Source organism: Balaenoptera acutorostrata, chromosome 3, assembly GCF_949987535.1.
Source record: "Balaenoptera acutorostrata chromosome 3, mBalAcu1.1, whole genome shotgun sequence".
NCBI classification, from domain to species: domain Eukaryota; kingdom Metazoa; phylum Chordata; class Mammalia; order Artiodactyla; family Balaenopteridae; genus Balaenoptera; species Balaenoptera acutorostrata.
Window position 1 is genome coordinate 62,426,272 of NC_080066.1, and position 23,812 is coordinate 62,450,083.

The following is a 23,812-nucleotide window of genomic DNA, read 5'->3' on the forward strand; positions in this document are numbered from 1 at the left end:
AGGGATCAGCTTGGGTAGAGGTGGTTCTCCTAGAGCGTCATTCCTGGGGGTTGAGAGCATCGGGCCAGGTGATCAGGCCAGTGACCATTTCCCTTTGAGCCAGACCCAGGATGGAGATTCATCTGGGGCCCAGGGGAAGAGAGCCAGAGCTGCCAGAGGCCTCTGGCCCCAGAAACCTCTGAGGAAGAGACCTGAGATGCTTGAAATGCTGGGTCTGGCCTCCTGCAGAGCCAGGGTCTGGGCTGGACACAAGGTGAGGCCGTGCCTTCTGGTGCCAGGACCAAGCAGGTGCTGGGACCAGATGAGGCCACGGGACAGCGCCACATAGGAGAACCGTGAGGGAGCACCAGCATGCCACGCCCTCCCTACAGCCCACCCGTCCACCCTGCAGCACCTCTCCTCCAGGCAAGGGGCTAAGCTTCACCACAGCTCTCTCTGTCACACAGCCTCCTTCTTCGGAGAGAACCACCTGGAGGTGCCTGTGGCCATGGCTCTGACTGACATAGACCTACAGCTGGAGTTTTCTACGTCCCAGCCCGAAGCTCTGCTTCTCCTGGCGGCAGGCCCGGCTGACTACCTCCTCCTGCAGCTCCACTCTGGACGCCTGCAGGTCAGTGACATCTCCCTGCTGGACTCCTTCTCTAGCTTTGAGTGGCCCCCGACTGGCTGTGTGACCCTGTGGGAGTCACTTTCACCTTGAGGTCTCAAGTTCCCCACTGTGAGATGGACAGAAGCATCCCAGAAGGTGTGACTTCCTCATGAACCAGCTCTGCCCTCCTGCTCTCTAGCCACACTTCTCACCACGACCCCTAGCCGGTCCTTTGTGTTCTGACCCCCCTGACTGCTTTCAGTTCCCTGCCGTCTTGTGGTCTCTTGCTGCCAGGCTTTTGCTCACTACACTCCCTCTGCCTGGTGCAAGCCTCACTCATTCCCTGCACCTGCCTAACTCCAGCCTCTCCTTGAAGTCTCAGCATGGGCATCCCTTCCTCACCTGGACTGGGTCCCCTCTCCTGGGTTCCAGCACCCCCGTGCACTCCTCTGGAATAGCACCAATCACCCTGATTCACCACGGTCTGTCGATGATGGAACAACCAATACTGCCACAGCTTCCTCAGTTTTCTGTTTCATCCTTCAAGTCACCACAAGCTTTATTAGCAAAGAGTCTTCTGGCTCTCTCTTGAGGCTTCCCCCTAACCATGAAGAGTTTGAGAACATGAGGTCTTAGTCCAAATTTGGGGGAGCCATCTGCTTCCACACCCCAGGGGAGAGAGGCCTCTGGTCCTCTCAATCCCTCAGCTGCTTTCAGTCTATCTCATGCTGCCATTGCTTCTCACTGCCACAAGGTGTCACTGTTGAACATGGCCTGGTACAACCCAGCACTGATGCTCTTCCTCCCTGCCAGGTATATTGATGCCACACCCCTAGAAAGGTGCTCCATACGTGGGCTCCCGAGGCCATACGGTCTTAGTGCTCTGCTCTTTCAGTTTCCATACTCTGCCACCACCCATCTTACCATCTGGTTGTGGGAACACCACACCAGAGCCGGTTCTGGTGTCAATGTCCTGGGGACAGAACCATGTCTCTCTTCTCTCCCCAAGGACCTCCCCTTGGACAGGTCAAAACACAGAGCATCTGATTGGGCTCCCCATTCCTGAACAGTGAGCCTGGCTGCCTCAGTGACCCCACGGTGTTTTGCTTTACTTAGGGGGACTCATCAGGGGATTCCCAGGTGCCCATTATGCCAGGGGAAGAATCTTCTGTATTCCAAGGTGATTTTTCTAGCACCTCTCACCCAAGGAAAGAGGGGAGACATAAAACAATTTAGGCTGAATCTCTAGGAAAGCATCTTGCTGTATGAGAGGTCTGTGTGGGCAGGGACCACATCGGATTCACATCGGGGTCCCCTGAGCCCATCCAGGCCTGGCACAGACATCACTTGGGTGAGTGTTTGGGGGATGCATAAAGAGATGGCAGGAAAGGGAGAGGAGTGGCATGAGAAGCCTTTGTCCTAGGCCCTCTGGGGACCCCAAGTGTAGGGGACCAGTTATGCTTTTACTGCAGAAGTGATGGATTCAGTGTGCCTCCCCCATCCCCCATTCCCCCGTCTCTCCTCAGGTCAGATTTATCCTGGGCCAGGAGGAGGTGAGGATGCAGACCCTGGCAGAGACACTGCTGAGCGACTCCATTCCCCACACTGTGGGGCTGACCGTGTCAGACAGCTGGGCCTTGTTGTCAGTCGATGGGCTCCTGAATGTCTCCGCCCAAGTCCAGCAGGCCCCCCTGGAGGTCCCCTATGGGCTCTTCCTGGGGGGCACCGGGAACCTTGGCCTGCCCTACCTGAGCAGAGCCAGCCGACCCCTGCGGGGTTGCCTCCACACAGCCACGCTCAATGGCCGCAGCCTCCTTCGGCCACTGACCCCAGACGTGCCTGAGGGCTGTGCTGAGGAGTTCTCTGCCGGTGATGACGTGCCCATGGGCTTCTCTGGGCCCCACTCACTGGCTGCCTTCCCTGCCTGGGGCACTCGGGATGAAGGCACCCTGGAGTTTACACTCACCACACGGAGCTGGCAGGCGCCCCTGGCCTTCCAGGCAGGGGGCCGGCATGGGGACTTCATCTACGTGGACATATTTGAGGGCCACCTGCGGGCTGTGGTGGAGAAGGGCCAGGGCACCGTATTGCTCCACAACAGTGTGCCTGTGGCCGATGGGCAGCCCCACGAGGTCAGTGTCCACGTGGATGCTCACAGGCTGGAAATCTCCGTGGACCAGTACCCCACACGTACTTCCAACCGTGGGGTCCTTAGCTACCTAGAGCCACGAGGCAGTCTCCTCCTTGGGGGGCTGGATGCAGAGGCCTCTCGCCATCTCCGGGAACACCGCCTGGGCCTGGCTGTCAACGTCTCCCTGCTGGGCTGCGTGGAGGATCTCAGCATCAATGGTCAGAGGTGGGGGCTCCGGGAAGCCTTGCTGACTCGCAGCATGGCGGCCGGCTGCAGGCTGGAGGAGGACGAGTATGAGGAGGACGCCTATGGCCCATACGAAGCTTTCTCCACCCTGGCACCCGAGGCTTGGCCGGCCATGGAGCTGCCTGAGCCCTGCGCCCCTGAACCGGGGCTGCCTCCGATCTTTGACAATTTCACCCAGCTGCTGACCATCCGCCCACTGGTGGTGGCTGAGGGCGGCACAGCCTGGCTGGAGTGGCGGCACGTGCAGCCCACGCTGGATCTGAGCGAGGCCGAGCTGCGCAAATCCCAGGTGCTGTTCAGCGTGAGCCGCGGGGCCCGCCACGGCGAGCTAGAGCTGGACATCCCGGGTGCCCAGGCACGGAAAATGTTCACCCTCCTGGACGTGGTGAACCGCAAGGCCCGCTTCGTCCACGATGGCTCCGAGGACACCTCCGACCAGCTGGTGCTCGAGGTGTCGGTGACAGCTCGGGGGCCCGTGCCCTCCTGCCTTCGGAGGGGCCAAACTTACATCCTGCCCATTCAGATAAACCCCGTCAACGACCCGCCCCGCGTCGTCTTCCCGCAAGGCAGCCTCATGGTGATCCTGGAACACACTCAGAAGCTGCTGGGCCCGGAGGTCTTCCAGGCTGATGACCCAGACTCCGCCTGCGAGGGCCTCACCTTCCAGCTCCTCGGTGTCCCCGCCGGCCTCCCCGTGGAGCGCCAAGACCAGCCTGGGGAGCCAGCGACCGAGTTCTCCTGCCGGGAGCTGGATGCGGGCAGCCTAGTGTACGTCCACCGCGGCGGGCCCGCCCCGGACCTGACGTTCCGGGTCAGCGACGGGCTGCAAGCCAGCCCACCGGTCACGCTGAAGGTGGTGGCCGTCCGGCCGGCCATTCGGGTCCGCCACAACACAGGGCTGCGCCTGGCCCAGGGCTCCACTGCACCTGTCTTGCCCTCCAACCTGTCGGTTGAGACAAATGCTGTGGGGCAGGATGTAAGCGTGCTGTTCCGACTCACCAGGGCACTGCAGTTCGGGGAGCTGCAGAAGCAGGGGGCGGGCGGGGCGGAGGGCACCGAGTGGCGGGCCACACAGGCCTTCCACCAGCGGGACGTGGAGCAGGGCCGCGTGAGGTACCTGAGCACCGACCCGCAGCACCGCGCCGAGGACACCGTGGAGAACGTGGCCCTGGAGGTGCAGGTGGGCCAGGAGACCCTGAGCAATCTGTCCTTCCCGGTGACAGTCCAGAGAGCCACCGTGTGGCTGCTGCGGCTGGAGCCTCTGCACCCCCAGAACGCCCAGCAGGAGGCCATCACCACAGCCCACCTGGAAGCCACCCTGGAGGAGGCAGGCCCGAACCCCACCACCTTCCACTATGAGGTGGTTCAGGCCCCCAGGAAGGGTAATCTTCAGCTACAGGGCACGCGGCTGTCAGACGGTCAGAGCTTCACCCAGGATGACCTGCGGACGGGCCGGTTGACTTACGGGGCCACAGCACGTGCCTCAGAGGCAGTCGAGGACTCCTTCCGTTTCCGGGTCACAGCCCCGCCACACTTCTCCCCACTCTACACCTTCCCCATCCACATCGGTGGTGATCCGGACGCCCCTGTCCTCACCAACGTCCTCCTCTCAGTGCCTGAGGGCGGCGAGGGCGTCCTCTCTGCCGATCACCTCTTTGTCAAGAGTCTCAACAGTGCCAGCTACCTCTATGAGGTCATGGAGCGGCCCCGCCACGGCAGGTTGGTGTGGCAGGGGGCACAGGACAGTGTCACCGTGGTGACATCCTTCACCAATGAGGACCTGCTGCACGGCCGGCTGGTCTACCAGCATGACGACTCTGAGACCACGGAAGATGACATTCCCTTTGTGGCTACCCGCCAGGGCGAGGGCAGTGGTGACGTGGCCTGGGAGGAGGTACGGGGTGTCTTCCGGGTGGCCATCCAGCCCGTGAATGACCACGCCCCTGTGCAGACCATCAGCCGCGTCTTCCACGTGGCCCGCGGTGGGCAGCGGCTGCTGACCACCGACGACATGGCCTTCAGCGATGCTGACTCCGGCTTTGCTGATGCTCAGCTGGTGCTGACCCGCAAGGACCTCCTCTTCGGCAGCATCGTGGCTGTAGATGAGCCCGCTCGGCCCATCTACCGCTTCACCCAGGAGGACCTCAGGAAGAGGCGGGTCCTGTTCGTGCACTCGGGGGCCGACCGCGGCTGGATCCAGCTGCAGGTGTCCGATGGGCAGCACCAGGCCACAGCGCTGCTCGAAGTGCAGGCCTCGGAGCCCTACCTCCGTGTGGCCAACGGCTCCAGCCTTGTGGTCCCTCAAGGAGGCCAGGGCACCATCGACACAGCTGTGCTCCACCTGGACACCAACCTAGATATCCGCGGTGGGGATGAGGTCCACTACCATGTCACAGCCGGCCCACGCTGGGGGCAGCTGCTCCGGGGCGGCCAGCCAGTCACAACCTTCTCCCAGCAGGACCTGCTGGATGGGGCCATTCTCTACAGCCACAACGGCAGCCTCAGCCCCCGTGATACCCTGGCCTTCTCTGTGGAGGCAGGGCCTGTGCACACAGATGCCGCCCTACAAGTGACCATTGCCCTAGAGGGGCCACTGGCCCCACTGCACCTGGTCCAGAACAAGAAGATCTATGTCTTCCAGGGGGAGGCGGCTGAGATCAGAAGAGACCAGCTGGAGGTAAAGGGCTGAGGGCGTGAGCAGGGGTATGGGCCAGGTAAAGGGGATCCTTCCCTCCAGCCTTCATGCCGGAGGGGCATGAAGTGCTTGGATGGTTTCGGATGTGCCTGTGGTGGCTTCTGGGCCAGTGTGTGTATGTGCCTTAGGTATGTAGCTGTACATGTGCATGTTGGGTGCCTGAGGGTTTCTGGGGAGTTAATTGTACATACGGCTGCCTGTGGGTTGCGTGTTCCTCCACATGTCATGTGCACACGTGTACATGCTGTGGCCAGCCATTCAAATTCCTGGGCCCCACCCAGACCATAGACTCTGATGTGGAGCCTGAGAATCTGTATTCGAACAAGAGTAGGCTCTGTGGAGGGTTTTAACAGGTACAAACTTTGAGGACTATAGGCCTTGAAGACAGGCTTGGTTGCCCCCACCGCCCAGCTCCCACGTCCTCAGTTCTTTTTTTTCTTTTTTTTAATATTTATTTATTTATTTATTTTTATTTTTGGCTGCATCGGGTCTTAGTTGAGGCACGCAGGACCTTTGCTGCGGCTCGCGGGCTTAGTTGCCCCAAGGCATGTGAGATCTTAGCTCCCCGACCAGGGATCAAACCCACGTCCTCTGCATTGGAAGGTGGATTCTTAACCACTGGACCACCAGGGAAGTTCCCCATGTCCTCAGTTCTTTTCCCAGACCTCAGACCAGGCCTCAGGGTCTGGAGAGGGCTGCTGACCACCCAGGAACCTCACAGAGCAACCGCAGGCCATCCAGCAGACCCATTGCCTTGCTGTGCAACCTCACACCAGTTGCTTGCCCTCTCTAGGCCTTATTCTCTTACACTGCCAACTTCTGAGCCTCTTGTGGTTCTGGCTGTCTGGACGTAAGGGCAGACTGTGACTAAACATGTCTGGTGGCGGGAAGTCTTCTGCTGGGAGAAGGCAGCATTTGAGCCAGGCTTTGAAGAGTCTGGGACTTAACAGCAGGGAACTAAGGGACAGTATTCCAGGCAGAGAGACAGAACAGGAATGTGAGTTTGGGGGTGGTGTATAGCCTTTTATGGCTGGACCATCAGATGAGGGAGCACCTTTCCTCCAGGCCCTGGACTGGACCAGGGTCTGCAAGCTGCCTAGGGCCTGTACTGTAGGAATGTGTCGCTGAGAAGGATGGGGCACCCTCTTGTGGCAGTAGCATGGCAGGGGCAGTCAGTGTGTGTGTGTGTGCACGTTCGTGACATATATGTGTCTCTGTCCACACATTTGTGTGTGGTGAGGCTGTATGTCCGTGTCACTGGATCTGAGGATGTGTGATTGTGTACATCGCCAAGGGCGTGTGTACCTCAGAGGCTTCAGCAGCCTCCTTCTGTGACCCCTCTCATAACCAGGCAGCCCAGGAGGCAGTGCCACCGGCAGACATTGTGTTCTCAGTGAAGACCCCACCAAGCTCTGGCCACCTGGTGATGTTGTCCCACAGCGCCACGGCAGCCGAGCTGCCCAGCCTGGACCCTGTGCACAGCTTCTCCCAGGAGGCGGTGGACGCAGGCAGGGTCCTGTACCTGCACTCCCGCCCTGAGGCCTGGAGCGATGTCTTCTCCCTGGATGTGTCCTCAGGCCTGGGTGCTCCCCTCGAGGGCGTCCACGTGGAGCTGGAGGTGCTGCCGGCTGCCATCCCACTGGAGGCGCTGAACTTCAGCGTCCCCGAGGGCGGCACCCGCACACTGGCCCCTCCACTGCTCCGCATCACTGGGCCCTACATCCCCACGCTGCCGGGCCTTGACCTGCAGGTGCTAGAGCCACCCCAGCATGGGGTCCTGCAGAGAGAGGAAGGACCTCAAGACCGGACCCTCAGCACCTTCTCCTGGAAAGAGGTATGGTCAGGGAGGCCCAGGGTGCAGCCCAGCTCTGGGGGCATAGTCTGGGGGTATGCACAGATAGGAGGCAGGAGCCCACATTTACAGAGCACCTCATCTCATCCTCCCTCACTGGCAGAGAGAGATGAATGTCCCCATTTCCTCCACTCCTTCATTCCTTCGCTCTGGGAGAAATGATTGTCCCCATTGCCACCTGCAGAAACTGAAGCTCTGGAGGAGTCAATCTCCTCCTGCACCCAAAGGCAGGGCATGAAACGTGCTGGGCCTGAGACCCACCATGGGTCTCAGGCCTGCTGGGGCCTGACCTCTAGCCCCGGGCCTGCCTGCAGGTGGAACAGCAGCTGATTCTCTATGTGCATGACGGGAGTGAGACGCTGGCAGACAGTTTCGTCCTAGTGGCTAATGCCTCAGAGATGGACCGCCAGAGCCATCCCGTGACCTTCACCATCACCGTCCTGCCTGTCAACGACCAACCCCCCGTCCTCACCACAAACACAGGCCTGCAGGTGAGAGCATTCTAGGACCACCTCCCACCTCCCCTCCCAGAGAGAGGCCAGCACATAGCTCCCCCTCTGTGAGCCTCAGTTTCCTCCTCTGTAAAATGGCGATCCTGCCACATGCCTCACTAGGTTATTGGGAAGAGAGAAGAGCGACTGCACTGAAAATAGGACACAGGTGTGGGGCTTTATTACTGGACACTTATAAGTGCAATAGACAGCCTTGTGAATGGACGTGCTTGGTCCTGCTGTTCCCTGGACTCACCCTCAGCAGGAAGCTTTTTCCACGGCTCAGGACCAGGACTCCTGAAGAAAGCTCTTTCAGACCCTTAAGGGTGGACTCCAACTGCTCTCTCCACTCCCACCACCAGCAAGTGGAGGCCACCGCCTGGCTCCCCAGTCCCCTGCCTCTTACACTACTGCAGAGTAGTGGTGCCCCCATCCAGCAGAGGTGGAAGTTGAGGCCCAGAAAGGTGACAAAACTTCTCCAGGGTCACAGTAGAAGTTACTGGTGGAACAGAAAGGGTGTGGCTTGACCAGGGCCACACAGCAGGGTAGCAAATGAGCAGGACCTTGAATGCTGACTTCTAGAGTGTGGACTCTGGGTCAGCAGCAGCCATGGAAGGTTTCAAAAGAGGGCTGACTTGGGCTGTCTGTGACATGGGGCTCTGAGAATCTTTCAGGCTAAGGGCTGCCCTGGGACCACCGTCACATGGTGCTGTGTAGCACTTCAGCCACCAGGTGGTGCTGTCCACCGTGTTTGTGCCAGGAGCCCTGTGCTAAAGCCCGGCGTCTATGCCTTGCCGCCTTCTTTCCAGAGCTCTGGCTGAGGTCAGCCTTGGGCTGGGGGAGGGAATCCCAGGGGGCTCAGTTTTCCAGGTATGGGAGCCCCTCCCCAGTACTGCTCATAAGTTGCTGACCCAGCAGGACCTGTAACAGGACCCTTGGAACAGGAACAGGATCCTGCCCTGCTCGCAGGTGGGAGGCTTGAGGGGGGCTCCCCTTCACTCTGAGCATGGGGAGGGGCTGCCTGCCCCCAGGAAGCCTTCACCCACCTGCTTTGGGGCTCGTGATTGCACTGGAAACACCTGGGCCCCCATCCCAGTGCTGCTTCAGTGCTGCAAGACACTGGCCTCTCCAGCTCACCAAGCCTCCCACCCCATCCCTCACCAGGAAAGGGAGCCCATTTCTAAGTATCCTGGGCAGACAAAAATCACGATTCCCATCGTGTGCCAGCCCCTGCCCAGACTCACCATGGAGGGTCTGAAGGGAGACCCCTGCCCTGCCAGTGAGCCACATTAAGCAGCACTTTGGGTCAGGGCTGGGGATCTCTGGGGAGGGGGTGAGAGCTGGGGTCTTCTTGGGGTTCATGAGCTGGCCTCGACGGAAAAGCAGGACTAGAGCAGATGGAGACCAGGGAGCCTGGGCGTGGGAGCCCTGGCCAACAGGGGAAGATGAATGGGGTGGAGGGCCCTTTGTGCAGGGGAACCCAGATGGCAGTGTGGTTGGAGCCCTGATGGTGGCCCCAGGGCCAGGGAGGAAAGAAGTGGGTAAGCTTGGTGGGGGCAGAACCTTCGCACGCTTGTATCCCCAGATGTGGGAGGGGGCCACTGTGCCCATCCCTCCGGAGGCCCTTAGGGGCACAGACGGTGACTCAGGCCCCGAGGACCTGGTCTACACCCTTGAGGAGCCCAGCAATGGACAGGTGGTGCTGCGGACAGAGCCGGGCGCCGAGGTCCACAGCTTCACCCAGGCCCAGCTCGACGGCGGGCTCGTGCTGTTCTCACACAGAGGTGGGTGCCGAGAGGTGGGGGTGCCCCGAGGATGGGCGCCGGCGTGGGCCAGCGAGACCCAACTCCACGCTTGTCCTAGGAGCCCCGGACGGAGGCTTCCGCTTCATCCTATCTGATGGCGAGCATACGTCCACTGGACACTTCTTCCGGGTGACGGCCCAGAAGCAGCTGCTCCTCTCACTGGAGGGCAGCCGGACGCTGACCATCTGCCCAGGTGGGTGTGCCATGCCAGGGGCAGGCTGCCTCCCCAGCAGTCACAGGCCTTGCCCTGCCTCCTGGTCAGAGGCTGACCGTCCCCTTCTGCCTCTCGCAGGGTCCATCCAGCCGCTCAGCAGCCAGAGCCTGAGAGCCAGTTCCAGCACAGGCATCGACCCCCACCACCTGTTCTACCGTGTGGTACGGGGCCCCCGGCTTGGCCGGCTATTCCACACCCAGCAGGGCAGCAGCGGGGAGGCCCTGGAGAATTTCACGCAGGCAGAGGTAAGGTCCACCCTCTACAGCCACCGCTTAGACTCCATCCAGCCTCGAGTGGCCCACTCTGCCCCTGGACACACATGTAGACACGGGTGCCAGCTCCAGCCTCATTGGCAGCCGCTCCCTGGGCCTGCCATGGTCCAGGCTCTGCATGCCCTGCCCTCCAGGAGCTACCAGGCTGGTAGGGCAGATGGGGCTTAGTGTTCCAGGGGGAGGAAGAAGGATGCGGGAAGTCAGGGCTATAGGGTCCCAGGGCAGGGATCAGGTTGTGGGGCTTGGCTTCCAGAAGGAACTGCAGTTGGACCCTAGAGGGCTGGGAAAGGCACACTGCATAGGGGACCCTAGACAACCCAGTGGCTGGTGAGGGGCAGTGTTTGGTCTGGAGGGAATAGAGTTTGAGATAAAGGCAGCTGTTGGGCTTGTGGGCAGAGGTGTGAGCCTGGAGCTCAGGTCAAGAGCCAGCAAGAAGCAGAGCGGGTCCTGAAAGCAGACGAGCGGACAGAAGCAGCTGAGTAAGTCAAGTTGGGAGTGAAGCTGCCATCCATCCATCATGGCAGCTTCAGGACACAGCTGTCCCAGAGCGCAGCAGAGGCCACCAGTGAAAACTAGAGCTCTCAGCCATGGGAAGAGGCAGACCGCTAGGCTGCCTCTGCTGGGATCACAGAGCTCTCTGTGCTAACTGTGCCAGTGGGGCCAGCAGCCATCACTTAAATTAAGGCCCCTTCTAAGTGCAGGAGGTGCCAAGCATTCCAGGGCAGCCTTGGTTCTCCCTGAAGGCGGAGTGGGGCGGGGGTAGTCTTTCAGGCATGGGGAAGGAAGTAACTTTAACGAGGGTGGGAAGATTTCTCAGGTCGCTGACATCAACATCCCCCAGGCCTGGGTTCTCTGTTCTCCCAGCTTCTTCCATTGGCCCCCTTCCTGCCCCTCCCCACAATGAAATATTGAGCAGGCTGCAGCAGCTGTGCACCCTGAATCCCTGAGAGGCTTTGTCATCGGATGCCCAGGAAGGGGGAGGGAACAGGATGAGCTCAGGCCCCTCCCCCACCCTGCAGTGCTTCCCTCACACCCCAGCAATCTGAAGGACTGGATTGAATGGCCACCAGGGGGCCAGGCTGGCAGCGCCACCCAGGGAAGCTGGGAGGAGGCTTCGTGGCAGACACACCCTCCCCCCCTTGGAGAAGTGGGCAGGGCAGGACTGGGTGGTATCTGACAGTGCCACTGTGCCGCAATACTCTGAGCTGGGTAGGGCAGGGACCAGGTGTCTCCATTTTACAGATAAGGAAACTGGGGCTCACAAAGGTCAGGTGACTATTCAGAGCCCATGGCTAGTAAGAAGCAAAACCAGGGCTATGCCTTCGGACCGCTAGTCCAAGATTCTTGGACCAAAGGTCACTACTGATTCCCAGAGGTCAGGGACCCCTCCCCACCTTGCCTGTGACTTACCTCATCCCCAGCCAGACACCTCCCACCCACAAGTAGCTCCTGTACCCAGGCATCCAAGCTCTCACCCCCACTCCTGAGGGTCTCCGTTTCCTTCCTGCCCACCGTCACCCTGAGCCAGAGGTTACAGCTGGCAGTCCTTGTGGGCCACAGCTAGCCCACAGATGTGTTTTATTTGGCCTGCACATACATTTAATGTTTTAAAATTAGTGGTCAATATGTGTTTTATTTGGCCTGCACATGCATTTAATATTTTTAAATTAGGGGATCTCACACACACCAAAAAAAACCAAAACCCTGATTTCCGTTTCTTAAAGGGCCTGTGTTCCCTCTTCCGGCCATCAGCTGAAGAGCAGCTACCCCTTTGACTGGGCTCTGCTCCCCTTCTCGACCACGTAGGGCTCCCCACTTCACCACAACCCCGCTGCTCCTAGAATCTCCTGCACACTGTGACCCCGGTCGGCTTCCATCTCACTATTGCATAAGTCTTGTTTTTCTGAGAGAAGGAAAATAGTTCCCTGTGTCTCCTAAAAGGGGAAAACAGAAGATAAGCCAAGAGGACACATTGGGATTAGAAGGGGGAGGGAACGGATTTCTTGATGGAAGTGGAGACTATTCCTTGGGGTTTAACACGCAGACGGCCCTAGAGAACAGTGGGTGTGGCTGGAGTGGAGTTGCCATGGGAGGAGTTGGAAGAGGTGAGGTCATGGGTAACGGGGTCACATGGGGTCTCTGAAGCCAAATGTTGGTGAGCCATTGCACTGTCTGAGCAAGAGAGACAGAACCTGACTTAACATTTTTAAAGACTCACTCTGACTTCTGCATTAAGGACAAACTGTAGAGCGGGGTGGAGCAGGGGCCAAAGCCAGGACACAGTTAGGAGGCTCTTGTGGTAATCCAGGCCAGAGATGATGGTGTGTGAGAGGAGGAGAGGAATCAGCGGTGACTCCAGGGTGTGGGGCCTGAGCCACTGGAAGAACAGAGCTGTGCCCTCTGGAGTGGGAAGGCTGGGAGAGGCGGGGCAGGTCAGGGATTGTCTGGGACATGCTGAGTGTGAGATGTCCCTCAGACATCCTCGAGGAGCTGCCCAGGAAGCAGATGGCTACGAGCCTGGAGTTCAGGAGAGCACAGCCCAGTCTGGAGATACAAATAAGGGGGTCCTCTCATGGCTGGCATTTGAGGACGTGAGACCCACCAAGAGCACATGGGCAGTGCCTGTAGATAGTCTCAAAGCCAAGCCACAGACATTGCGGAGAACAGGAGGGACCAGCCAGAGCATCTGTGAAGAAGTGACTAGTTAGGTTGGAGGAAAACCAAGGGAGCAGAACTTCCTGGAAGCCATCGGGTGGGCTGGGGGAAGGAATGCTGACTTGTGTCCAGTGCCTCAGAACCAACCGCTGGGTCCAGCAGCACAGAGGCCATCGTGCCCTTGGTGACAATAAGAGTGGAAGCCTGGGTGGAGTGCACTCGAGACAGCATGGGGCAGAGTATAGACTATTCTTTTTGGATTTTTGCTGCAAAGAAGAGCAAAAGTGCGGGAGGTGGGGCAGCAAATGTTGGTGTAAAAAGTGAAGTCAAGAGAAGTTTCTTCTGTAAGGTGGGCGGATAGCATAGTTGCGTAACGATGGGAATAATGCGTTTGGGGAGAAATTGATGCCATGGGAGAAAGACAGGAGATGGTAGAAGCAGTGTCTTCAGTAAGGAAGAGGGTAAGGGATTTCATGCAAAAGAGGAAAGATCTGCTGTCGAGAGAAGCACGGATAGAGTATTGCTTTTCCCAGGGGCTCAGAGGTTTGAGGTGACTTGCCCAAGGTGGCAGAGCTGGGATTTGACACAGGCATCTGACTCTAGAGCCTGGCTCTTCACTGTCACGTGACTGTTTTCTGGCGACCCACTGAGTTGGTGAGGGAGAGCATGGGCTACAGACATAGAGCGAGGCACAGTGGGGAGAGCCTCCAGGGGGGCTGGGCTCCGAGGGGCTGTCAGGGAGACCCAAGTGCCCAGTGCCGGTGCCAGCCTAGGTGGGGACTCCTGGCCACCATGGGCTGGACCTGCCTCTAGTCCCAGTAACGGGCTCTCCCCGCAGGTGTATGCTGGGAATGTTCTGTATGAGCATGAGATGCCCCCCGAGCCCTTCTGGGAGGCCCATGACGCCCTGGAGCTCCTGCTGTCCTCACCGCCTGCCCCCGACATGGCCGCCACCCTTGCTGTGACTGTGTCTTTTGAAGCTACCTGTCCCCAGCGCCCCAGCCGCCTCTGGAAGAACAAAGGTGAACAGCATGGTGGGATGGCAACGTTGAGTGGGGGGGTGGACACTGGGAGAGGCCCAGATAGGAGGGGACACAAGGCCAAGGTCAGCAGCTCACGTCAGCTCCCAGGACCTAGTAAATTATAGGGAGGGTGGGCAGGTGGGGAGGCTTTGAGGTCAGAATGGGGGACACGATCCTGGTCCTCCTGGGACCCTGAGCCCCAACCTGGGGTACCTGGTCTGAGGGGGGAGGGAGAAACCTGGCCTTGGAGACCCTGATCTGAGGGTCCATGGCTCTCCCCTCAGTGGACGGGACCTTCATAGCCTGTGTCCCACCCCCAGGTCTCTGGGTCTCGGAAGGCCAGCGAGCCGAAATCACCACAGCCGCCCTCGATGCCTCCAACTTCTTGGCCAGCATTCCAGCACCCCGGCGCTCGGAACACGATGTGCTTTTCCAGATCACACAGTTCCCCCAGCGGGGCCAGCTGATGGTGTCCGAGGAGCCCCTCCACACCGGGCGGCCCCACTTCCTGCAGTCTGAGCTGGCCGCAGGGCAGCTGGTGTACACCCACGGCGGCGGGGGCACCCAGCAGGATGGCTTCCGCTTCCGTGCCCACCTCCAGGGGCCCGCGGGGGCCTCCGTGGCGGGACCCCAAACCTCAGAGGCTTTCGCCATCACAGTGCGGGATGTGAATGAGCAGCCGCCTCAGCCGCAAACCTCCGTCCCGCTCCGGCTCACCCGGGGCTCCCGCAGCCCCGTCTCCCGGGCCCAGCTGAGCGTGGTGGACCCAGACTCGGCTCCTGGGGAGATTGAGTACAAGGTGCAGCGGGCCCCCCACAATGGCTTCCTGAGCCTGGCAGGGGCCAGCCCGGGGCCTGTGACCTGCTTCACCCAGGCCGACGTGGATGCTGGGCGGCTGGACTTTGTGGCCAATGGGAGCAGCGTGGTGGGCATCTTCCAGCTGAGTGTGTCTGATGGGGCCAGCCCGCCCCTGCCCATGTCCCTGGCCGTGGACGTCTTGCCCTCGGCCATTGAGGTGCAGCTGCGGGCACCCCTAGAGGTGCCCCAAGCTTTAGGGCGCTCCTCCCTGAGCCGGCAGCAGCTCCGGGTGGTTTCCGATCGGGAGGAGGCAGACGCAGCCTACCGCCTCACCCAGGGGCCCCGGTATGGGCATCTCCTGGTGGGCGGGCAGCCTGCCGCAGCCTTCAGCCAGTTCCAGGTAGACCAGGGTGAAGTGGTCTTTGCTTTCACCAGCTTCTCCTCCTCTCACGACCAATTCAGCATCCTGGCACTGGCCAGGGGTGCCAACGCATCCGCCACGGTGAATGTCACCGTGAGGGCTCTGCTGCATGTGTGGACAGGTGGGCCGTGGCCCCAGGGTGCCACCCTACGCCTGGACCCCACTGTCTTAGATGCGGGCGAGCTGGCCAACCGCACAGGCAGTGTGCCGCGTTTCCGGCTCCTGGCGGGACCCCGGCATGGCCGCGTGGTCCGCGTGCCCCGGGCCAGGACAGAGCCCAGGGGCGGCCAGCTTGTGGAGCAGTTCACCCAGCAGGACCTTGAGGATGGACGGCTGGGGCTGGAGGTGGGCAGGCCGGAGGGTAGCTCTCCTGGACCTGCAGGCGACAGTCTCACTGTGGAGCTGTGGGCAAGGGGTGTCCCTCCTGCCGTGGCCTCACTGGACTTTGCCACGGAGCCTTACAACGCAGCCCGGCCCTACAGAGTGGCCCTGCTCAGTCTGCCTGAGGCCGCTCGGACAGAAGCAGGGAAGCCGGGGAGCAGCACCCCCACTGGTGAGCCAGGCCTGGCGGCCTCCAGCCCCGTGCCCACCGTGGCCAGGGGGCACTTCCTGGGCTTTCTCGAGGCCAACATGTTCAGCATCATCGTCCCCGTGTGCCTGGTCCTCCTGCTCCTGGCACTCATCGTGCCTCTGCTCTTCTACCTCCGCAAACGCAACAAGACGGGCAAGCACGACGTCCAGGTGCTGACTGCCAAGCCCCGAAACGGCCTGGCCGGCGACACGGAGACCTTCCGCAAGGTGGAGCCGGGCCAGGCCATCCCCCTCACGGCGGTGCCTGGCCAGGGGGCCCCGCCAGGGGGGCAGCCTGACCCAGAGCTGCTGCAGTTCTGCCGGACATCCAACCCTGCCCTCAAGAACGGCCAGTACTGGGTGTGAGGCCTGGCCTGGGCCCAGATGCTGATGGGGCCAGGGACAGGCTTGCTCAGGCCCTGGCCCCATTGCTCCCATGCCCTGGTGCTGTCTGAGTATCCCCAGAGCCAGAGAGCCCTGGGGACACCAGGGGTGGAGGGTGCTAAGAGGAAGCCCCAGGGGTCCAGGACCAAGTGGAGTCAAGAGCTGTAACCTCCCCAGCTCACTCTGAGCCAGGAGAACTGCAAGGGGCCAAGGGCAGAGGCAAGCTTGGAGTCAGTCCCCTGCCCTGGAGCTAGTGTGGGCTGTCAAAACCAGAGCCACTTCCTAGGTGGTCAGGACTCTGGGTCCTGGGTCTGTGACCTTGGGTAAGTCACACCTGACCCAGGCTGCTAAGAAGGCAAGAAGAAAGGGAAGGGAGGGACAGATGGGGATTCCTGGATTTTCCACTCCAAGCCAGGCCTCCCCTCATCTCTGCCCCAGGATTGAGAGGAAAACTTTTTCCCTTGGTTTTTTAGGGAGACGGTATTTCCTGGAGCAGAGGGCAGGAGGAGAGAGTCCTCCCACTCTCTAGAAGGCATAAGCCAGTGGAATAATATATCCAGGGTGTAAGGTGGGTGGGTTGCTCTGGGATGGGTTTATTTAAGGGGCATTGCAAGGAAGCTATTTAACATGGTGCTGAGCTAGCCCAGACTGGTGGAGCCCCTGGGGTGAGGAATAGAGGAGGGTCTGAGGCCAGCTCATTCCCAGGGCCCCACCTTGATGGGCTGATGGCTAGACAAGCATGGGTCTGTGGCCCCAGAGTAGGCTGGGCTGGGGAGCGTGCAGGATCTCAGGCCATGGGCCCCTGCAGTGCCTGTGCTCCCCTGAGGACTGGGGCGGGTACTTGGGGGCACTCGGCTCCATGGGGCCTGGATAAATGGTGCTTCTGGATAAGAGGTTCTGGACAGCCGTGTGTTGTTTGTCTGACCGTGCACTGGGCCCTTGGCCACACTAGCCTACACTGGTCATCTGGCCATCCCGCCAGACCTCAGCCACCAGGAGAGATGGGGCCCGAATTCCCACTTGTGGCCGCCCTGCGCGGCTTGCAGGATCTCAGTTTCCTGACCAGGGATTGAACCCGGGCCACGGCAGTGAAAGCCTGGAATCCTAACCACTAGGCCACCAGGGTCTGTTCCTCTCCATCCATCTCTCAAGAGGTTGGAGCAGCAAAGATGAGGAGAGAGGGGGACTTGGGGATCCCAAGGCTGGGGGAAGAGGGGGACCACCAGAGGTGCCTTCCCTCAGCTCCCTGGAGATTTTCACGAGGAAGATTTCTGCTGGTCTTTACCCTTCCAACAAGAGGACCAAGAGTGCTGCTTCTCAAAGGCAGAGCAAGCAGCAAGGGTTCTGAAAAGTCAGCTGTCCCTGTACATGGCCCAAGAGTCCATCGTGTGGTCGGCGATGGATCTGAGACACAGCATCCTCAGAAGGCCCTCGATGAGTTGCCGAGGAGCCACCACTCTCTGGTCCTTTCCCTCTAGAGGGTTTCCCAGGGTCATGGGCAATGGAGACAGATTCTGGGTCCCAGGGAATACCCCAAGCCCTGGAAGCAGGTTGAAGTCCTCAGAAGAAAAGCAGCAGGAGAGCTGTCTGAGCTCTGGGGGGGGAGGTGGGAGGGGGTGGCTGGGGCCTGAGCACAGCTGCAATGGGGGTGGAGAGCACCGGCCAGGCTTCGGCAGCTGAGCGGCATCACCTCTTCCTTGTGCTCAACATCTGTAACACCTGAACCAGGAGTTAGGGCAAGAGAGAAGATTCCCTCTCCCCATGGTGCTGCCCCTGGACCACCCCTCCCCACAATGCCTTTCGCATTTCAGCATCCAGCCTCCTAGAGCCTCCCCCACTCTCAGAAGTTTTGGGGAGGAAACCCAGAATCCTGGTAGATCACTGCCGGAAGGGCCCCCAGAGAACCAAGAGGGGACTGAGAAAGAGGAGAAGAGGCTTGTCCAGAGCCTTGCACAGCAAGGCAACCATAGAGTAGACCAGACCCCTGAGGCACAGCCAACTCCTGTTGCCACACTGAAAGCCTCCCCCTCGTGGAAGGTGGCCAGGACCCATAAGTGGGGGGCTCTGCAGAGATCCCTCCATACCCAGAGCTCGCGATCCTGGCCCCAGCTTCCTTTTCAAGCCTGGTCTCTCCAGCACGCCCCAGGCCAGCCTCATCCAGAGGCCCTGCCAAGGGCGTCTCCACGCCACACCCCACACTCTGCCCTGCTTCTCCCGGGAGCTCAAGGCTGCATCCTCAGGGCCCTGATATCTGGGGCCAGTCTCCACCCAGGGCGACCAGTTTCCCTGGGAGTGTAAGCCGAGACGAGGGTGGCAGACCTGCCAGGCAGGATCTGGCCTCAGCTCAGGTTTCTCCAGAGGCCTGATGACACCCTCTCTGTTCACACGGCCTGGCCTGGCCTGCCCCTAGTGAGCTGGCACGGGCTGACACAGATCCGGCCCCCCCAAGCCTGGGCTGGACAGTGGGCAGGACCTGGGAGAGGGTCTTTCACTGGGACACCAACCTCGGAACCCATTCTAAATGTGGGACCTCAATTTATTAGGTAAATCCCTTGCAGATTTCAGATATACACCCCAGGCTTAAGGAGGTTGCTACCCACCTTACAAAATAACTCACCATTCGTTCCTTTAAGGAGCTGGTTCCTCCCAGGCACTGAGGATAGGAGCCAACCTGTGCACAAGTGCTCAGGAATGTCCAGGAACCTCTGACCATCTTACACACACACACACAATGTGCACTTGTGCTCACAGCTGTGCACTTTCAGACCTTCAGAAACACAACACAGAGATAAACACTTTCCTATGTAATTCATATGCACACACACACAGGTGCACATACAAACTTAAGAGTTAAGTGCTCCTTGCCTATGGCCCTCCCACAGTCCCAGGAGCTGGCCACGTTGAGCCAAGGGCCAGGATGTCCTGCCCATCACCAGACCCAAGTTGACGTCAGCAGAGCTGGGAAGTGACCCCACAGTAGGAAGGATGGTGAAGGGGGTGTGGGGAACAGAGTAGGGGTTGCCAGAGGAGCCCAGATCGCCAGATCCCCAGCTGGGAAACCCTGCCCACCACCCTCAATGGTTTAGCCTCTTGGGTGCTAAAGATGGGGTTCCTTTTGAGCCCCTCTCCTCATGCTATGAGCTGGCCCTTTAAGTGGAGTTGCTATGGCAGCTGTGGAACCCATAGAGCTGGAACCATTGTCCTCCAATAGGAAGCAAGAGACATGGTCCTCCTCCTCCTCCTCCCCACCCCCCAACCAACCACTCCTGACCAGTGGGAACTGCCAGGGGTGCTAGCATCTTCCTCTGGGCCCTGAAGATTCCAGATTTTAAACAGATAGAGGTACCTGGGCAGCCCCCCAAGAAATCTCTCTTTGGGTCTCCTGTTCTGTTTTTTGGGGGGTTTTTTTGGTTTTTTTGCTGTCAGTGGCTTTTATTGGAGTTGGGCACAGTTCCTGCCCTCGTGGGGCTCACAGTCTGGTGGGAGGGACGGGTGTGCAGACAGGAAGTTATGACACAGGGCAGTTCCGCATGGAGCAAGCATGGGGCTCTGTGTGAGCAGCTGTCCCTACTGTTATCCAAGAGGAACACAGGGAGTTCATGCAGCGCCGTCAGTAATCTAACCACCATAATAACACAGCTGCCCTTCCTGAGGGCTCTTCCAGCCGGGCACCACACCTTTGGTCACTGGGTCCTGATGCTGCTGCCACTGGATGTGTTGGGGGTATACGTAGCATCCAGGCCATCCTCCGAGGGGTGCTGCAGCACCTGGGGTTGGCAGCAGTGGGGAGCTCATACTGCCCGGGGCCGAGGAGTCAGAGTTTGCAGAACTTGGAAGCCACGCTGCACTCGCTGGAGAGATGGGGTACCCGGATGATGTCACAAGTGAGGGAACCCCAGCAAGTGAGTGGGGCCAAGATGGAGGCCAGATGTGCTGGACCCCTCTCTCCACAGCCCCTATCCCATCCTAGGTCCTCTCACAGTTAATGCCATCCCTGGGTAGTTACCGCTAGGATTAGTCAGGCATTTTTGGCAAGGGTATTTGGTGCCAAAAATGCTGTGGGAGATGCAGATAGAAATTTACCCGGCCCTTCCTGAAGAACCCCAGACATGCCAATGAGTAACTACCACACCATGTATGCCCTAACCCAGCGGCATGAGCTAGCTGGTGCGGGGAAGTCCAGAGTAGGAGGGCAGCTGGCTCTGGCTGCTTCCTTCTCTCCTTACAGAGTGTCGGGCCTTTCCATGCAAGGAGCAGCAGGGGCTAATGTCAAGCATGACCAACCTACCTCCTGCTCACATTTCCATTCTCAGTGCAATGAGGTACAGTATTTAACTGATAGCTGCTGTCCTCATAAAACATGCCAACTCCTCAGAGAGCCCCCTGTGGCCACCAGGATAACTGGTGGGTTGTGCTTCACATTTCAGATGTCCTAAGAGACCCTAAAGACAGAAGCAGCCCTTGGTTAAGTCAACCAGTGGCCAAGAAGGAATTTTCTACCCAAACACAGCCTCAGCCGGGAGCTGGAAGAGCTCCCCGGGTCCCCAACACGGGAACTGCCAGCTCTGGTAGCCCAGAGCCTAGAGCTAAACCCAAGGCTTCCTTCTGATGCCTTGTAAGTTCACAGAGGGCTCAAGTGTCAGTCCTGAAGCCCAGATTAGATGGGTTGTCTAAGTCCTTGAAGCAGAGGAGGGTGAGGCCGGCAGCCAGGTCCAATCCAGTGGGGGGGGGTCTGCAGGGGGTTGTCCACTCCCACCTTTACCTCCCAAAGACAGGTCCCTGGACAGTGCAGCAGCTCCCTGCACCCTGCCTTCTGCAATCCAGCTGGTCCTTCCCTCTCTGGCCCCTCCCTGCCTGCTGAGGGAGGGACTAAGGGAGGTGTCCAGCCAAGGTCACTAGTCAGTGCATTGGGTCTCCCCCAGGGCAGAGCAGCAGCGGCCGGCAGAGGAGTGGAGAAGCTGCTGTCCGGCCCAGGCCTGATCAAGAAGGGAAGACGGGCCTCCCAGAGCTCTCTATCCTGCAGAGGGTGGGGAGCAAGAGAGGCTGGATGGAGGCTGCCAAGCTGTCCCTTCTGCCCCCTAAAACAAATGCTGGCTGTGACCCCCAGCCTATGTGCTGCCCCAGTACTGGGAGTGCCTTTGGGGCACCCAACTCCCCTCCCCTCCAAGGTTGCTGAGGCCCCCAAGCCTGGCGAAGGCCCCAGCCCTTTGCACCTTGTAGTAAACATAGTTCAATGCTGTGTGCTCCCTTGGGGCAGTGTCCAGCCGGCCCAGTGCTAGGCATGTAGAGATGATTGGGAAACATCTATTGCCAGAATGGAGCCCCTTCCTTCCCGCAGGCCCAGAAGGTCTCTGACCACCAGTCCCACCCAGACTTCCTTTCCCAGCTTCCCTCATCCCCCAGGAGGGCAGGCGAGGCTCCCTACTGCTGCTCTGGCCCCCATCCAGAGCCCAGGCAGACGTTAAGTTTCTAAGGAGCCTGTTTGACTCTGTCCCTTCTCGCTTCTCTGTCTCTCCACACCCACCCATGGCTCCCTCCCATCCAGACACCTGGGGTCTATCTGCTCCGAACCCCATGGGCAGAACATTTTGACCACATCAAATGTGGAAGCCCACCACAGATAGAGTCAAAGTGGATTAAATAGGGCAGGAGCGGGGAGACCACCCAGAACCCCTCCTACTCAGCCTCTCCCTGCTTCTCCTGCCCCTTCTCAGAACCCCCTGTGCCAGCTGGTTTAACCACCTGATCCCAGCCTCTATAGGCAAGGAGTAAGGCAGAGCCAAGGGTGGCCCGCCTCTACCCCACCCACAGGAACCCCTGCATTCAGCTTGGGGGCTTGGAGTCCCAACCTTAGAGGAGTGACTTGCCACCATCACACAGCAATTCACTGGCAGAGCTGGGCCTCCTGGAGGCTCAGAACCCCTCCAGATGCCAAGGATGCGTCTCTCAGCAGTGGGATTCCTGGCACCCAGAAAGGCATCGAGGCAAGTGCAGGTGGGCCAGGGCTGCCAGTCATACTGGCCGGGACAGAGACCTCCAAGAACCAGAGAGCGGCAGGGGGAGCCCTGCCAGGTCTTGTTGGGGAAGGCGGAGCCTGTTGTAAAGGGCTGTTGAGCAAGCAGGCAGGTAGGCGAGGCTGGCAGAGCCTGGGCACTCCTGGAAGGCGGTGACTCAGGCCGGAAGGGCCCTTTCTGAGTCAGCCCTGCTAAAAGGTTGCCTTGTGGGGGTGGCACCTGGGCAGGTGGCTGGGGCAGGGCCTGGGGACCCCAAGAAGGTTCCAGGCCTCAGCACCTTAGCCCTTGCACCCCATGATCTGCCCTGAGAACCTCAGAGTCTGGGGTCAGAACACATGAACTGAAGGAGGGAGGGCAGAGGGGGTGACTGCGTCTGCCCAATGAACTTGTACAAGTCCACCCACCTGTTCGAACTCCTGATGGGATAATTGACCCTAGAGAGGATGGAGCCAGGCCTGGGGGAGCAGGCTGCCTGCTTTCTGCCTAGAGCCCCACTTCTTCATTTCTGCCCCATTTCCTGTCCGTACCGGCGCCATGGGATGTGGCTAGCTAGAGGCCCAGGCCAGCGCCCACTCCTCTGCCTGAGTTAGGACCTATCAAAACAGAGCAACTGGACTTCCCTGGTGGCGCAGTGGTTAAGAATCTGCCTGCTAATGCAGGGGACAAGGGTTCAAGCCCTGATCCGGGAAGATCCCACATGCTGCGGAGCAACTAAGCCCGTGCGCCACAACTACTGAGCCTGCATGCCACAACTACTGAAGCCCGCACGCCTAGAGCCCGTGCTCCGCAACAAGAGAAGCCACCACAATGAGAAGTCCGCGCACCGCAACGAAGAGTAGCCCCCGCTCACCACAACTGGAGAAAGCCCGCGTGCAGCAACAAAGACCCAACGCAGCCAAAAATAAATAAATAAACAAATTTATTAAAAAAAAAAAAACAGAGCAACTGACCAAGGCTTCTTCTCAAAGGGTCATTGCTGTAGCAAAGCTCTTAGAAAAGCACCAGGCACGTAGTAAACACTCACTAAACTATAAACACACTATAAGAGCAGTTGTTACTGAACAGCCTAGCGTGGGTCTGGTATGTTGTAGGTGCTTCACAAATGTTCAAAGTTGGGGTTATTGTTATTTTTATAATTTATTACAGGCATCACAGTGCCTGGAGCATAGTAGGTGCTGAACAACTGTTCAGTCTTCCTGGAAGGCCAAATGCAAGCATCCCCCGTGTGGCCAAGAGGGACATGGAGACACTCTGCTTTGCTGGCTTGGGCAGGGAGAGTGAGGTGTACGGCAAGGGGTCAAGTTCTGGGTAGGAGAAGCCAGCAGCCCCACTCTGACCTCCTCCCTTCACCCCTGCCCCATTGATTCAGAGGACCTCCCTGAGGTTGTAGGGGGCAACCATCTGGCCACCTTGGAAGAGGCTTGGCTCCAGGGACCCAAGAGGGAGGAGGCCCGCTGGAACCTGCCTGCCCGGGGGGAGGAGGGCAGGATGGTGGGGTGAACTCAGGGGGGTCCAGAGCTCCAGGGCCTCCTGGAAGAGGAGCCTAGGCTGTGCCCTGAAGAACAGGGAGTGCTGAGGCTAAGGCAGAGCATGTGGAGGGAAGAAGATGATGCAGAGCCTGAGCGAGGAGGCGATGGACCCTGGAGCAGACAG

At 59.5% G+C, this 23,812-nt stretch overlaps 1 protein-coding gene across 2 annotated transcripts in view; it reads left to right on the forward strand.

Annotated features, from left to right (window-relative positions):
* CSPG4 (chondroitin sulfate proteoglycan 4) overlaps window positions 1–17,036 on the forward strand; it is a 35,888-nt gene extending 18,852 nt beyond the window's left edge. For both annotated transcript variants that reach the window (XM_007197664.2, XM_057544722.1), the window contains exons 2-10: window positions 447–610; window positions 2,116–5,643; window positions 7,013–7,495; window positions 7,828–8,004; window positions 9,590–9,788; window positions 9,868–10,002; window positions 10,102–10,268; window positions 13,789–13,972; window positions 14,293–17,036. In XM_007197664.2, coding sequence (XP_007197726.2) covers window positions 447–610; window positions 2,116–5,643; window positions 7,013–7,495; window positions 7,828–8,004; window positions 9,590–9,788; window positions 9,868–10,002; window positions 10,102–10,268; window positions 13,789–13,972; window positions 14,293–16,127 — 6,872 coding nt within the window. In that variant the 3' untranslated portion in view covers window positions 16,128–17,036. The remainder of the gene's footprint in view (window positions 1–446; window positions 611–2,115; window positions 5,644–7,012; window positions 7,496–7,827; window positions 8,005–9,589; window positions 9,789–9,867; window positions 10,003–10,101; window positions 10,269–13,788; window positions 13,973–14,292) is intronic.
* The last annotated feature ends 6,776 nt before the right edge of the window (window positions 17,037–23,812 follow it).